The sequence below is a fragment of the Trichosurus vulpecula genome, chromosome 2 (genome assembly GCF_011100635.1).
Source record: "Trichosurus vulpecula isolate mTriVul1 chromosome 2, mTriVul1.pri, whole genome shotgun sequence".
NCBI lineage: Eukaryota > Metazoa > Chordata > Mammalia > Diprotodontia > Phalangeridae > Trichosurus > Trichosurus vulpecula.
Window position 1 is genome coordinate 272,347,829 of NC_050574.1, and position 17,180 is coordinate 272,365,008.

At 43.4% G+C, this 17,180-nt stretch overlaps 1 protein-coding gene across 2 annotated transcripts in view; it reads left to right on the forward strand.

Annotated features, from left to right (window-relative positions):
- The first annotated feature begins 454 nt into the window (after positions 1 to 454).
- The window catches only part of SCN4B (sodium voltage-gated channel beta subunit 4), a 36,003-nt gene continuing 19,277 nt past the window's right edge, over positions 455 to 17,180 (forward strand). Inside the window, exon 1 of one of the 2 annotated variants that reach the window (XM_036747410.1) lies at positions 455 to 627. Coding sequence is in view for 1 of the 2 variants with exons in the window: in XM_036747409.1 (XP_036603304.1) it covers positions 1,124 to 1,184 (61 nt within the window). In the remaining variant the exon portion in view is untranslated. Of the gene's footprint in view, positions 628 to 929; positions 1,185 to 17,180 lie in introns of those variants that run through there. The other variant, XM_036747409.1, reaches the window with a different exon arrangement.

Sequence of the window (17,180 nt, forward strand, 5' to 3'; positions counted from 1 at the left end):
AGCTGCATTAGATCTTTTGAGCTTCCTCCCTCTTGGTTTGCTATGAACGTTCCAGCGTTTGGCAGCTGACCAGGGTCCTGGCTATCCATCTATTGGTGCAGCTTGCGAGGTGGGAGGTGGTAGAAATAAGGCAATGGTGCAGAAGCTGCAGCCCAGATACAAGATTCTGAGAGTCCTCTCAGTTGCTTATGTCCAGAAGTCCCTGTTGCAGTTTGCAGCTGGCCCAGCAGCAACTCAGCGTCCCTACTAGGTTGCGGGAGCTGGAGGCTTTCAGAAATGTGCTATGTGGAAAGAGCATATCCCTCTGCCCAGGTCTGGGTCGAGACGCGGGAGGAGGAAGTCGGCGACTCTTTCTCTGCACAATTTCCCAGGTCTCCCCCTCCAACTCGCCCCCATCCCCCCACCACAAAACTGTCTGCCCCTTATATAAGCCGCAGCACAGGCAGGGATAGCTGCAGCCAGTGGCCCGGGAACGGAGGGCTGGGCTGCCCACGTGCTGGCTGGCACTGCAGTGCAGGGCTGGAGAGTGTTCCCTGTTGGCCCCTCACGGCGTGTATAAAGCCCCTTCTCTCCTCCATCAGGAAAGGAGAAGGGGGTCCCTTGCTCTTCCCCTGACTCCCTAGGACGGTAAGCAGTCGGTGCAGAAGCGGAGGAGGTATCTAGAGAGAAGCTTCTTCTTGGACATTTGAGTCCGTGTCCTGGAGTCGCCGACTGCAGGGCTAGCAGGTTCTTTCCCTCTTTCTTTTCCTTTTTTCTCTCCTTTTCTCTTCCTCCACCTCCTCCTCCTCTTCCTCCTCCCCCTCTTCCAGCAGCATCTCCCGCAGCCGGCTCCAGGGGGCAGAAGGAAGCTCCTTTTTCTTTCCCTACCTCCTCGCTCCCCGCCCCCTCCTTTTCCCTCCCCTCCTCTCTCTTCCCCTCCCTTTCTCTCCGCTCTCTTCTCCGCGCTAACTTTGCCGAGCCCGGCCGGTGCAGAGCTCCAGTGGCTGTTGGGTGGCGGACTGCAGACAGAGGGCTGAGCTGGAGTCTCTGTCCCCTCGCTCCAGACCTTTTCAACTCCCAGCCCCTGTCTTAGCTTTGCGCCGCAGCCTTTGCTTTCTCCGCACTCCCCGGAGAAGACAGGACGATGCCCGGGGCTGGGTACCACGTCCCAACCGCGGCGAAATGGTTGGGTACCGGGCTTTTGGGTAAGGTCGCCGGCGTTTGGTGCCCTCCAGGTTGCCCGTAATTACAGGGAGATAGCACATCAGGAGAGGGTCGCCCAGCATGGTGTGAGTTTGGGGGAGGGCTCCCAATGCAGGAGCGCAGGAAGGTAGCGGTTTCTCTGACCACCTAGTTCCGACGCCTGCTCTCCCTGCGGAGCGTGCCAAGGCGGCACCCGCAGACCTCTTCCACCCCTGCGCCTCACCTCCCAGACTGCCCACTTTCCACCTCACTCCTTTGCTGCCTCAGACACCTACAGCTTAGTACTTCGAAACGAGGGGGTGGTGGGGAGGAGGCTTTGGGGTGAGCGCCGCTGGACACTAGATTTCCACTGTCTTTGCGCAATGGGAGGGCGGAGAAGGGAAGGGTGTGTGTGTATGTGTGTGTGTGTGTGTGTATTTGTGTGTGGTTGGAATTTTTATTACCTCTTTAGAGCTGCTTGCAACTTTGTTTCAGTTTGGTCTGGTGGTCGCCACTATGCATCAGCAGGGGGTCCCTCAGCGGCCCCCCCCCCCCGCCGCCTCCCCCAACTTCTTTACTCTGGCATCTAGGGAGTCTTTGCTTTCTACTTGCATCAGTGCTCACCTCTTGGTGCTTCTTGTTCACTCCTGTCATTCGTGGTAGGATTGGGAAACAGGGGTGGGGTGGATAATGGGTAGTGAAGTGTTTCACGGAGCACTTTGGAAGAGCCTACCTTCTTCAAAGACATCCCATTTAAAATATTTTTTTTGGTGGGATGAGACTCTAATATTGAGCAATGACCCGCAAGACTGGAAGGAATGAGTGAATATTAATATCTCATTATATATATCTCTATGTAGATATATGTGTGTGTCAAACTTTTTTTGGGGAGGGGTGTCAAACTTTGAGTAATTACGGAATGTTATTTGAATGGAACTTAATATCCTCACAAATCATAGCTATGCTTCAGAGTAAGCTGAGGCCTCTGCCACCTGACAGGGCGCTTCCTGTTGAGCAGATTCTGATTCCATTCGGCTGAGGCACTTAAGGTAGGTGCTGCTCCTAAAAACATTGGAAGTTGAAGCTCAAAAGGAAATTGACCAGGGTGTCTGCAGATATCTCTTGTACATAGATAGGCTTGTGACTTTGGCCCTGGCCTGGAGTTTCTGCTGAGAGTGTGGGCTGTTGTACTGTTTCCTGAGTTTGGCTTTGCTGCTTGGTTCAACTACCATTTCCCTGGCTAAATTGAAGGAATTTGTGTTTCCTCCTATGCTTTTTCCTCTTTTCTTTCTTACTCACAAATGAGTATGTCATCAGGGTCCCGGGCCCCTGAACTGGACTTTTGGAAGCATCCCACCTTCCATTGCAGGGAGCCAGAGCTGTGTTTTTAAGAGTGCTCAGTCTAAGGTGTAGATTGTACATCTTTTATCATTTTCATCCTACATTAAGATGCTGTGGTGAATCAAGTACTGGATTTGGTAACAGGAAGACCTGGATTAGAATCTGGGCTCTGGTACTTAATAGCTGCAAGGGCAAAATAGGCAAGCCACTTATCTTCTCTAGCCTCATTTCCCTAATCTGTAAAATGATACCTTTTCTTATTATGGTTCTGGTGAAAAGAGACAAACGGCCTTGAACCAAGGCTGGACTGGAGATTCCTGGAAGGAAGGAATGGCTGAGACAAGTATACAATTCATGACCTAAGTTCTAAAGCCAGTTCTGCTACTGACAAGCTACATCATCTTGAGCAAGTCACTTAAATTCTCTTTTTCCTCATCTTCAAAATGAGGGCATTGGATGCAGATGATCTCTTAAGTCCCATCTGGTTCTTAGATTTTTGTGCTTCTCAAGGCAAGTCAAAATGTATTCACTAAGTCTGAGCTATATTACTCCAGTTCTGAGTCAATAGAATGTAAGCTCCTTGAGTGAAGACACTGTTTTTTATTTTGTATCCTTAGCACCTAGCCTAGTGCCTGGCACATAGTAGGTGCTTAATAAATGCTTTAAAAATGGAGTTGAATGGAATGGGAATCATATCACTTTTGTCCTAATAGATTTCCAGATGTGGTGACTTCACTATGACCTACCTTGACAGAGGAGATTCTAGACTTGTCCATTCTTCCTGGAGCATCTATTTTCATCTGAGTCCTAAGGACAGGGGGAAATGGGAAGAAGCAGGGATCCCTATAGAGGCATGTAGTTCTCTGTCAATGCATGCTCCACCCCACACAAATCATCAATAACCCTTCATCTCTTGGAGGTTTCATAGCATTTGGTTTGAATTTCTCTTATTCTCTAATCATGTCATCATTATTTCTGTATATGACTAGATTTTTTTATTAAAGGGGTCATCCATTGGCTTACCTCTTAAACAGACCTAATCACTGAATGGGTGTTGCCTCAGTCAAAATGAGAACTCAGAAAGACCTTAGCTTAAAAAGGCCAAGGTCTCCCACTACATCCTGGGCCATCTCCAGTCGTCCTGATCTATATCTGGCCACTGGACTCAGACAGCTCTGGAGGAGAAATTGAGGCTGGTGACAGCTCTCCTTCATTTAAATACAATTCACTTGCAAGTGATGGCATCGTCTTCCTGATGTCATGGTCCTGTTCAAGAAGGAAGGACAAACCACAATCACATGTGACTGGACTCTGAACTCAGTGGTGGCAGAGGCTGGGTCTTATCTCAATTTATTATCTCCTTCAGTGTAATGCTTCATGTATAGTAGGAATTTAATAAATATTTGTTGAAACTGGATGCATCCATGAAGAAAAACCACATAAGGAAGAGCTCAGTCATTCTTGAGATCTCAGGATTCTCTTTGACCTGAGTTTTCACCACTCTGTTGGCCCCTCTAGCACTACAGCTCTGTCCAGGCAACTCCTACCTCCTGAAGTTCTGATTCTGCCACCTAACTACTCATGTGACTTTAGACAAATTACTCAATCTCTCTGGGCCTCAGTTTCTACATGTGTAAAGTAAGAGAGTTGGATTAGATAACCTCTGAGGTCCCTTCTGGTTCCAAATTGATGACCTTCCAATATACAAAGTCATGGCAGTTATAGGATACATATGTTAAATGCATCCCTGGGGCTATCAGATCCGAATTTCTACCTTCTCTAGTCCCATCCTATCCTTGGAGATTAGAACTGTATGCCATGCCTGTGGGGACACACCATGATTTGGCACGAGGGTAGGCAAATGTTTTCCATTTAGCTTTGGGGGGAAGGAAGCATCATATGATTGCAATTTATCATTACTTAATATTAATGTCCATATTAATGTTACTATTGCTGCCGCATATACTAAGTCAGGCAAGGGATATTCCACAGGCAGCTTAGGTATGCTCAGAGCCTTAAATTCAGTACATTCTTCTTTCCCCATCAAGAGAGCCAAGTGAAATCCCAGCAGTTAGTTCCAGAGTCTCATAGCAATCACCCTAGGGTGAGGATGTAGGAGTTGAGTGTGAGGAGGTAGAAGGGATTTGTCCCTATCTATTCCAAGTTTAGAAATAATCTCTGACAAGACTACAGAAATATCTGACTTTAATAAGTTAATATATTTGGGTCCCAGGGGGATCAGAATCTCTCACTGGGAGCCAGAAAATGGGTCCAAGGACATCGGGACAGGACTTCTTGTGAGGAAGGGACCTTTGTGACATTTGGATGCAGGGGCAGGCCAAAGAAGGGCCCATTGGGTCAAGAGACAACGGAAAGGCTTCTGCTTCTCCCTAGGCAACCTGCCTGCTTCCTGCCTGCCCCCATGGGCCCTACCTAGATATAAACAAGTCCTGAGACACCCTTACCATGTAACAAAGCTTTGCAAACAACTGAATCCTTCCCAGGCTACAGAATGGGCAAGGTTGACACTTTCTAACCATCATTAGCTTTCTTCTTCACTTTAATAGGTGAATCACCTGAGATCACCTCTGGTCCCCAAATGGGCACTGGGACCTTGCCTTCCTAGCCCCAAGTCTCCTACAAGAAATAAGAAACAATCAAGAGTTCCAACTTCAAGCTTGGGGGACATTCTTCCCCTTCCCCTTCTGAAACAGCCCTCTCCCTTTCCTTCCTTGAAGTGGAGCTGAGCACTCACTCTCTCCTTAATTGGCTCCTCATTAAGTTCATCCTTTATAAGTACATACCAAGGGAAAGGGGTTTATACAACATAACACCCTAGCAAGTGATAATTAAACACAGATCATAGCAATTAAGCATATCAGGGAAAAAGAGAGAAGAAGGAGGGGTGGGCAGGAAAGATGACTACCAGCACCATAATTTAGAAGGGGACCCAAGCTTCTTATAAACAGTTTGTCTTCAAGCTGTTAAAAAGTGGGGAGTGAGGAATGGCTCACCAGGGCAGGAGGAGAGGATTCAGAAATCAATGTGATTTTTTAAAAAGTGGTAATAAAAAGGGGCCTCTTCCCTTCTCCACCCACCATGATCATCTAGGATCTGGGAGGTCTTTCTTTACCTTTTAAATTCCTACATATCCTCTAAAATTGAGGGGAAAATGCACATCCTTTATGGGTCTAACCCAAATTCCTTAGTCAGCAGCTTTCTCAGACCTCAGAAAAGATTTTACTTTGAATACCTTGAATGCACTTAGTATGTGTTAATTTAGATTATAGTTGACTCTGTGTGAGTGAAATTCCTCGAACTAGATTAATAACCACTAGGGAAGGGAATGTGTTAAAGTCTCTATCTCCCCTAGCCCGGGGTTCTGTACTCAGTCAATGCTTAATAAATATTTACTAACCTAAATTTAAAATCACTTTTATCATGAATTTCCACACTCTGCAGTGGTTGAACCTCTTCAATCTACTGAATGGGTCTGATTGGATTCAGTGACTTTGTCCTCTTTGCTGCTCCTCTCAGGCAATATTCCATCTCTGATTCCAGGCATTTTGTCAGACTGTTCCCCATGCCTGGAACTCTCTCCATCCTCATCCCCATCTCCTGGCTTCCCTGACTTCCTTCAAACCTCAGCTGCTGTAAGGACTTTCCCATTCCTCCTTAATCTTAGTGCCTTCCTTCTATTGATTACCTCCAATTTATTTTGTATATCTTATTTTGTTTCTATTTTTTCATTCTTTTTAAAAAATCTATTTATTTTTCATTTTCAGCATTCCCCTTTATAAGACTTTTAGTTCTAAAATTTCTCCCCTCCCTTCCCTCCCCCTTCCCAAGATGGCATGCAATCTGATGTAGACTTATAGATCTTGTTAGTATGTAGTTGCCTACACGATGTCTCCCAATTAGACTCTGAGCTTTTTGACAGCAGAGAAGGTAGAAATTTGAATCTGAGAGCCTCAGAGATGAATTCCCAGACTTGCCTTTCTACCCTGGGAGCAATATTTTACTTGTGAAGCTCAAACCCATTCTTACCATGGTAAAACAACTTCCTGAGCAAAAACCTACCAGCTTTTCCAAGAATTTTTCCATGTCTAAGAGATATACACTCCCTTTTCCCCTACTTCAGACTAGTCCTGGGTCCAGTGGGGTCAGAAAGAGCTCCTGTATACCATGTATATGCCATATCTATCCTATATCTGCTCTGACTTTGTAGACAGAAAGGATTTAGAACCAGAAGGGACCTCAGAGGTCACCTAATCCAACTCCCTTACTTGATACATGTAGAAGCTGAGGCCCAGAGAGATTACATGATTAGTCCAAAGTCACATGAATAGTAAGTGGCAGAATTGGAATTTGAACCCAGGTCTGGTGACTTGAAATCCAGTTCTCTTTCTTCTCATAGCTTTTTACTACACAAAAGGTGAGGCAAAGGTGTAACTGAACAAAAGAAAAATAAAGCAAAGTAAGGCATTCAGACCTCAGATTGTCCATGGACATCCTTTCTCATTTGAGAAATTGATGAAATCTGGTCTGTATTAAAATCCTTCCCCCTTTTTTGTGCTTCTGCATCTTACCCATCAAGTAGTTAGGGATTCTCCTACTTACTTTCTGGAGCTCAACATTGAAACCCTTTTGTTGGGCTGGGTTCCATTTTAGGTCTGGGGCAGTAAGTTTTTAGTGCCTGGTTTCTTTATTCCTATGGAGATTCTGGAGTGCAAAGTATTGCTGAGTCCAATAGCATAATCCCCAGTCTGCTACCTAGTCATGATTCGTAAGCCATGAAAGCATTTTCTTCACTGGAGGCACAGAGAAAGGCAAGAAACATGATCAGGGTATGGGGGCTATCTGATGTAACAGAGTAGATAACAGTCTAAAAAGACTGAGCAAACATATGTTAAAGGCTACTAAGTTCTAGGCATGGGAGATAGAAAGACAATAATGAAGTGGTCCCTGCCCTCAAAGAGCTTACAGTCATTCTAGTGGGGGGGAAGAGAACACAACATGTACTGTACACAAGTAAACAAATACAAGGTAATTAAAAAATTATACTTTATTTTAATATTCATTAAAAAAGTTGAGTTCCTAATTCTCTCCCTCCAACCCCTTCCTCACCCATCGAGAAGGCAAGCGATATATCAGGTATACATATGAAGTCATGCAAAACATATTTTCATATTAACCATGTTGCAAAAAAAAAGAAAAAGAAAAAAGCAAGAAAAATATAGTAAATGGAAAAAAGTGTGCTTCGATCTGTATTCAGAGTTCATCAATTCTCTCTCTGGAGGCGAATAGCATTTTTGGAGTCCTTTGGAATCGTCTTGGATCATTGTGTTGATTAGAGTAGCTAAGTCTATCACAGCCGGTCATCAATACAAGGTAATTTTGAGAGGGAAGCAGTGCTAGTAATGGTGAAGGAGGGAATCAGCAAAGGCCTCCTGGAGGAGGTTGCCCCTAAGTTGTACTCTGAAGGAAGCTAGGAAAGAGGTGGAATTGAAGGGGGAATGTTTTTCAGACCTGGGAGACAACTTGTACAAAAGCATGGAGATGGGAGATGAAACAGCATCTACAGGGATAGAAGGTATGGCTAAGATGAACCAGGAGTAATCTACCAGTTCCTGGAAAACTTGAATCACAGAATCTGAGAGCTGGAAGGGGCTTTGGAGGACATCTAGTCCCACCCATTCCTCTACAATATACTCAAGTGACCAATCCAACCTTCGCTTAAAGACCTTCAATGTGAAGGAGCTTCCTTTTCTCCTTTTGGAGTACTGTCATGGTCAGAATGTTTTTCTATACCTCATGCCTAACCCTGCCTTGGAGGTGGCTGGGTGGCACAGTGGATAGAGCGCTGGGCCTGCAGTCAGCGAGACCTGAGTTCAAATCTTAGATGCTAGCCATGTGACTCTGGACAAGTCACTTAACCTCTGTTTGCCTTGATCTGCTGGAGAAGGAAACCACTTCAGTATCTTTGCCAAGAAAACCCCATGGACAGAATGGTTAATGGGAGTCACAAAGAGTTGGACGAAACTAAACAGTAACAAACCTACCTTTCCCTTACATTCATTGCCTTTTTCTACTTCTTCCTTCTAGGGTTAAGCAGAACAGATAGAATTCCTCTTTTAAATGGCAATTCTTCAAATACTCGAAGACATGGATCTCATTTGCCCTCCCCCTGGGTCTTCCATTGGTTGAGAGGGTTTCCCCACGGGGAATTGAGGAAGTCCCCTCAAACTGCTATGCGATTTATAGTCTTAGGAAGGTGCTTGAGGCATTGATAAGTTAACTGATTTGCCCAGGGTCTCAGTGTCACCGTACATCTGAGGCTTCTGGGTATAATCTGGGTCTTCCTGAATCCCAGGACAGCTCTCTCACCACCGTTCCGCAAGACCTGACAAGTCTTCTCTTGTCCGGGATAAATGCCCTAACTTCCTTCAGCTCCTTTCAGGAGATTGTCAGCAACAATTTATATTAATTTAAAATTATTCTAAATAACTGACAGTCTCCTTGTGCCCTCATACATGTCTCCCACACAAGACATTTTGAAATAGCATTTATAGGAATCTTGAAGAAGGAAAAGTGACACATTTCAGGGTTCATGTTCTACATTATCATTCTTAGACAATAATACCTGCTTAATTGTTTTTTTTTTCCAGAATATCCCTGAGAATCAGTCTCCTAAAACCACTGAATCCCTTTTTGGCTGCTCTTCCTAAGGGCTCATCTCCTCTAGCTGGTGACAGGTGCCTGGAAATAATCAAAAGGAGTGCCTCCCTGGTTCAATACCCTAATCTCTTCAGGAAACAGGAAGAGAGAGTATTGGTTTTAGATAGGTCATAACTCTAATCCCTTCGGGGGTGGGAAAGGCCAAATGACCTTAAGTAGACTGGATGTCTTTCTAGTTCTAAATTTGGTTACCAACCTTAATCCAATATCAGGAGTCTTAACTTTGTTCTTGACCTTTTACATGCTTTCCTAAGAGATAAGGGCTAGGCTCAAGAAGGAAGGAAAGAAGGAATGAAAGAATGAAGGAAGGAAGGAGGAAAGGATAGAAGGAAGGAAGTAAGGAAGAAGGGAAAGAAGGACATAAGGAAAGAAGGAAGGAAGGAGGGAGGGAAAGAAGGAATGAAGGAGAGAAGGAAGAAAGGAAAAAAGGAAGGAGGAGAGGAAGGAAGGAGAGAAGAAAGGATGAAAGTAATGAGGGAAGTGAGGAAGGAAAGAGAGAAGAAAGGAAGGCAAGAAGGGAGGAAAATAGAAAGGAAATAAGGAAGGAAGGAAGAAAGAGTGAAAATGAGGAAAGAAGGAGGAAGAAAAGGAAGAAAGGAAGGAATGAAAGGAAGAAAGGAAGGAAAGAGGGGGAAAGGATGAAAGTAAGGAGTGAAAGAAGGAAGGAAAAGAGAAGAAAGGAAGGAAAGAAGTAAGGAAAAGAGAAAGGAAGTAAGAAAGGAAGTTTGGTGGAAAGAAGGTAGGAGGGAAAGAAACAAACACTTATTAAATGGTTACTATGTGCCAGGCATTGTACTGAACACTAGGGATACAAATGCAAAAAAAAAAAAAAGAATTCCTACTTTCAAGGAACTTTTTTTCCTTTTTTAAAAAATTTCTTTTTTATTTTTAGTTTACAACACTCAATTCCACAAGTTTTTTGAGTTCCAAATTTTCTCCCCTTCCCTCTCCTCCCCCCTCCTCCCCAAGATGGCATGGAATCCAATATAAGTTCTACATATACCTTCACATTAAACTTATTTACACAATAGTCAAGTTGTAAAGAAGAATTATAACCAATGGAATGAATCATGAGAAAAAAGAAACAAACCAAAAAAGAAGAAAAAAAAAGGAAAAAAGAGAGAGCAAATAGTTTGCCTCAATCTCCATAATTCTTTCTCTGGATATGGATAGCTTTTTCCATCATGAGTCCTTTGGAGCTGTCTTTGAACCTTGTATTGCTGAGAAGAGCCAAGTCTATCAAGGTTAGTCATCGAAGACACCGTGTGTCTGTAATCGTGTATAATGTTCTCCTGGTTCTGCTCCCCTCACTCAGCATCAGAACACATCGGTCTTTCCAGGTTATTATGAAGTCCATCAGTTCCCCATTTCTTATAACACAATAATATTCCATTACATTCATATACCGTAACTTATTTAGCCATTCCCTGATGGATGGGCATCCCCTTGATTTCCAATTCTTTGTCACCACAAAAAGAGCTGCTATAAATATTTTTGTACATACAGGTCCATTTCCCACTTCTATGATCTCTTTGGGTTACAGCCCTAAAAGTGGTATTGCTGGGTCAAAGGGTATGCACATCTTTATAGCCTTTTGGGCATAGTTCCAAATTGCTCTCCAGAGTGGCTGGATTAGAGGAACTTACATTATAATGGGGGAATGACAGACAGACAGACAGAGAGACAGACAGACACACACACACAGACACAGACACACACACGCACACACAAAAGAAAGCCAGAAAAAAGGTGGTGGGCAGGATGATGGTTTTGAAGTCTACAAGCCAGGAACAGGAATTAAGGCCAGTCTGAGACCCTCCACAAAATGGAGGTTTCAGGAGGAAGTTACCAATGGGAGAAGGAGATGAGCCTCATAGAGGAATTTTGCAGGTTGAGAGGGCTCCAGGAGTTGTTGGACATTCTAGGATGGAGCATTCATTCCTTAGAAATTTGACCAAATACTTATAGAACTTCCTGCTTTGAAATTAGTCCAAAGGCTTTAGGATAATCTTAAAATACTTTCTTAATATTCCTAAGAGGAGGATGGAATGGGGACACTTTGTCTGCTTCTATGTCAGAGGCAGGTCTCGAACCTAGGCCTTCCTGAGACTCCGCATTATCAGTACCCTTCCTAAAATGTAGCTCTCAGAGCAGAAAAAAATACTCTATATGGACCAGGACAGAAGATAGAGAGACTCCTAGTTGTAGGTGCCATGTATCTTTTAATTCAATTTAAGGTTACTTTAGCTTTGGCCTACTATACCCTCCTGTTGGTTCTAATGGAATGTGTTGTTCAGTCGTTTCTAACTCTTTGGAACCCTGTTTGGGGATTTCTTGGTAATGAAACTGGAGTGATTTGCCATTTCTTTTTCTAGGTCATTTTATAGATGAGGAGATTGAAGCAAACAGGATTAAGTGACTAGCTCAGGGTCACCCAGCTAGGAAGTGTCTGAGGCTGAATTTGAACTTAGGAAGATGAGTCTTCCTGACTCCTGGCCTGGCACTCTATCCACTACTCAACCTAGTTGCCCATATGGGCCTTCCAGTCCACTAAAATCTCAGATCTTTTTCAGACAAATTACTGTCTAGCCACACTTCTCCTTGTAGATTTAAAAAAATTTAATCCACATAGTCCAATTTTAAAATTTCTTATTTAAAGGAACAGCCTACAATCATTCCTTTAAATTCTCCCTTAATTAGGTTTGGCCCAGTGTTCTAGCCTGTCAAGAGCTTTTTGGATTCTTACTCTGCCATATAACATGCTAACTATCCTTCTCAGCTTTAGGTCAGCTGAAAATTTGATAAGCATGCCAACTATGCCTTTATCTAAGACCTTGATAAAATTGTTAGCACAGTTAAGAACCGATCCCTGCGGGTACTTTACGAGATACCTACTTCCAGGTCTACACTGCAACATTAATGACTGCTGTTTATGTCCAATCATTTACCCAGTTCTGAAATCACTTAACTATACTATTGAAAAGCCACCATATCTCCATTTTGTCCTCATGAATAATATGAGAGACTGTCAAAAGCTTTGCTAAAATTTAGGTAGATTATCTATTTTGTTGTTATTTCACTGTGGCTGACTCTTTGTGAATCCATTTGGGATTTTCTTGGCAGAGATACTAGAGTGGTCTGCCATTTCCTTCTCCAGGTCATTTTACAGATGAGAAAACTGAGACAAATAGGATTACATGACTTGCCCAAAGTTACATAGCTAGTAAGTGTCTGAGGCCAGATTTGAACTAAGGAAGATGAGTTTTCCTGACTCCAGGCACTATGGTGCCGCCTAAACTATCTATACCACTCTCTTGATCTACCAGTCTAGTAGTCGTATTAAAAAAGGAACCGACGTTATTGTGGAAGTCATGCTCTTTGCAATGATAGCTTCCTTTTCTAGGTGTCTACAAGACATCCCTTTGATAACAATACATTATAGAATTTTTTCCAGAAATAAAAATCATCTCTTTTACCTCTAGTTCACCAACTCCATTCTGTCTTTTTTTATGGCAGTTTGAGAGGCAAATTTGGACAAATAAAGGGAGGTGCTCTTTTATTCCAGTACAGTAAGCTTATGGAACTCATTGCCTCTAAGAAGTTGTGCAGGATTAAAATCTACAGCATTTCCAGAAAGTCTTGGAGAACTTCATGGATGATATGTATAGTAGTTGTGGTAGGGCCAATATCCTAGCTCTTCCTCCCATGCAAGGTGGACTAGTTTTCCCTTAAAAGGTATTGAGATCTTCCTCTGATGTGGTCGTTCAAGCTTAGACTGTTGTCAGTTCCTTGGTGTCTGAGTGCAAAACAGCCATGAGGAACTACAGGGACTTTTGATTATCTTGGCTGGAGCATTATGATGGGATCTTAGGCAAGAGATCTTTGCTCATCTGAATTAAACTGAAGTGTCCTTGACGCCTATCTTGTAGGATATCCTTCTTCAGCTACAGTTAAGTAAGTCTCTGTTAACTACTGAATGATTTATTAGTGTCTTGTAAGCTAGGTGGTACAATGGATAGAATGTTGCATCTGGAGTCAGAAAGACGTGAGTTCCAATCTGGCTTTAGACAATTCTTAGCTGTGCGACCCTGGGCAATTCACTTAACCTGTCTGTCTCAGTTTCCTATAAGATGAGGGTCATAATGGTGCCTACCTCTCAGGATCGTTGTGAGGATTAAATAAGATATCTGTAAAGCTCCTAACATAGTGCCAGGCACATAGTAGGTGCTTTATAAATGTTAGCTATTGTAATTATTATTCATTTTGTTCCAGTAGCTAGCTGAAACCATCAGGGGACTGGCTTGGGTTAGCCCTAGTCTAGGCCAGAAGGTTGTCAAAAGAGACTTGGGTTGGACTCTGGAGAGACGTGAGTTCTAATACTAGCTCTGACACAGCTGTATGAAGCTATTATTTCACATGAACTTCATTTTTTTTCATCAAGAGAATGTAGACAGTGATACATGTATGACCTATTTCACAAATGTGTTGTGAGGAAAGTTTGTGTAATTTTGTATACCAAGTAGGAGGAAGTTACCAATGGGAGAAGGGGATGAGCCTATGCTATAGAAATGTGAATTATTATTGCAACTAATATTGGACTTCCATCCATGATCCTTTGAGGTCTGTAGTAACAAGGCCACCTTAACCAATCAAATACCCACATATATCTATATCTATATAAAATAAATTTACATATATATGAAAATTTTTTTGGGGAAGACCAGTATCCAAGGGGATCAGGAAAGGTTTCATGTAGGAGACTGAGGCATGGGGAAGTGGAGCTTTGAAAGGAACCAGGGTCAGAGAGTCTAAGAGTCAAAGATGAGGAGAAAGTGCATTCTAGGCATGGAGAACAGTATATACAGCAACAAAGAGATGGGAGATAAAATGTCAGCTTGGCTGAAGTGTTGCTTCTCTTCATTGTCAAACAGTATGTAGTCTTCGTTTGGATGGACTCTAAGCCTGATGCACTATGCTTTCATATTCATAGGGAGAGAGATTTAGAATTAGAAGGAAGGTCACTTAGTCCTATTTCTTAATCTTACAGGTGAAGAAACTGAGGCAGAGAGTTTGAATGACTTACCCAAGGTCATTCATGTAGTGAGTTGCAGATCTTTTTTCTTATTTTTGCCTCTGAGTAAGCCTATAAGGCAAAAGAGGGAGATGTTATCATGCCCATTTGTGGAGGAGGAAACCAGACCAGGATACTTTATGGTTTATCTAAGGTTAACCAGGCGGCAGGATGAGAAGTAGAGCCTGTGGGAAACTCAGTGCTTTTTTGCACAAGTCCAGTGTTCTTTCTGTTAGATCACAACTCCTTAAGCCCCCCACTTTGTGAAACTTTAATTCACATTTACCAGTCTATCTGATAGATGTAGAGAAATAGTGGTTGAAGGGGCAAAACTGTGAAGATTTTCTCTCCTCTTCAGATTCTGTATGTTGCTTGCTTAGACCTATGCTTTATACTAAATCACACTTTCCCTTGCTTGTATTAATTATGTGACTACCTCTCATTTCATAGTGTAGTCAGTCAATAAATATTTATTAAGCACCTACTCTGTGCCGGGCACTGTGCTAAGTGCTGGGGAAACAAAGAGAGGCAAAATGTGGTCTCTGACCTTCAAGGAATTCACAATCTAATGGATCACAGTTTTGGAAGGGATCATAGAGGTTATCTGGTTTTACAGATGTGGAAACTGAGCCTCAGAGAGAGGAAACAACTTTTTCCAGGTCACCTGGCTAGTAAGGACTAGAACTGGGCTCAGGTCCTCTGATTTTTAAATCCAGAAAACCTGTCCACCACACCATGCTAGCTCCCAGAATTGGATCATAAGCATCTAGACAGCAGGGTCTGTTTTACATTAACCTCTCTATGCTCAATACCTATGTAATGCTTCACACAGACTCATAACAAAGGTTGACTTTGTTGAAAAGGTTCATCTACTGGGCCTCAGAAATAATCCTGTCTGAAGGGACATGGGAAGGGCAGCCTAGGTTCCTACTTTTGTCCCCCCAGGGTTGTTCCTTGACCTTTCATTTCCAAGGAGTTCTCTGTCCTTTAGAAACCATCTCTCAGCTTGTCCCTCTCCTCCTCTAGGCCATGGTGGAAACAGAAATGATTGGCTCTGGAAACCCTGAATGTGTTACAGATAAGTCATCCACCTAAACACACAGGAGTCAGGCAGCAATATGTGCTCTTCTGCATTGAGACTCAAAGAAATTGCTTCCTCATCTTTAAAGAGATAGTGCAGACTGCCGCAGTCAGTCATTCCAATTTCCCCTTTCCCCCTCTGTTCTATGTGCTTACGGGGCTTGAGATAGTTACATTTGGATATAAGGCTGCAATCTGTGGGAAAGGAAATCTGGTCCCAGAGTTGAGTACACCTTCTTTTCCAGGGGGGTCCCCCCAGCTCTTGGACATTCACCTGGGCCGGCTGGAACAGATCTCTTCCAGAGAGGCAGCCATTATGGATCTCCCAGCATCTTGGCTCCTCTGGCGCTGGGTCAGAAGGATGGTGGGAGAGAACGAAGGTCTCTGGTGAGAAGAGCTGAAACCTCCCACTAAAATGTCATCTGTTAGAGGCAGCTCTGGGCTTGTTTCTGGAAACAGGTGCTGGGGGAAGGCAAGGGCTGCATCTTTGCCCAAAGAGCATCATCTATCTGGCTTTTTAACTGTTCCCAGGTCCCTTTGGGAGCAGAGGTGAAAGGAAGCTCTGGCCAGAATGTTGTGGATTTTAAAATTGCGATGTGGTTAGCTAATAACAAAGGATACTAGGCAAAAAAAAGTGGTGTCCTGGAAAGAACATTGGCCTAGAAGTCAGGAAACTGGATCTATCATTAACAAGCTAAGTGATATTGGACATTTCACCTCTCTGGAGGGTGTGCGTGTAGGGCTGTGGGGGGACAAGATGATGTCTGGGATGACTCATTCACTAACATTCTGTAAAGGAACACAAAATCAGCAGGATACAAAGCAGATTTCTGCTGGGCAGCGGCTATGTCCCTCACCTGCACAATTCCCATGTTTGTTCAAAAAGTTTTTAAGAGCATTGACTGGAAGAGACTTTAGGTAACATTTTAGGTCCTTTCATCTTTGTTTAGTTGTTTTCTAATCGTGTCCAACTCTTGGTAACCCCATTTGGGGTTTTCTTGGCAAAGATACTGGAGTGGTTTGCCATTTTCTTCTCCAGCTCATTTTACAGATGAAGAAACTGAGGCAAACAGGGATAAGTGACTTGCTCAGGGTCACCCAGCTAGTAAGTGTCTGAGGCTAGATTTGAACTCAGGAAGATGACTCTTCCTGACTCCAGGCCCCGTGCTCTTTGTACTATGTCTCCAGCTAGCTGCCCATGTTACAGATGAGGAAAAGCTATAGCAGAGAAGAAAAGACGTGTGTCCAAGGGCACACAGGCAGAGCTGGGATGGTAGAGTGTAAGTAAGGTGCACTTGGCTTTGGAGTTCAAGAAACTGGGTGTTCACATGCCACTTGTGTCATTTACTGTCTATGTGACCTTGGGCAAGTCATCTGGTCTCTAAGGACCTTGGTTTCCTCATCTGTAAAGTGAAGGGGCTAAATGAGATTATTCTAAGGTGCGTTCCTGCTTAAAATCTATGCTCCTATGGAAATCAGTTCTGATGGTTCCAAATTTTGTTATGGCTCCTACACTTAGATGCTCACTTTTATTGAACATCTATGTGACCTTGGGCAAGCCACTTAACCTCCTTGGGCCTCAGTTGCCTCATCTGTAAAAGAAGGACAGTTGGACTACATGGCCTTTTATTTCCCATATGACATACTAGATGTTCAGCACCACATTCTTTTTCTTCTTGACTTCCTTTCTTTTCTCCTCCCTCTTTCTTTTCCTCCTCCTCCTTTTCCTCCTCTTTTTCCTTCTCCTCTTCCTCCTTCTCCTCTTCCTCCTCCTCCTTCTCTTCCTTCT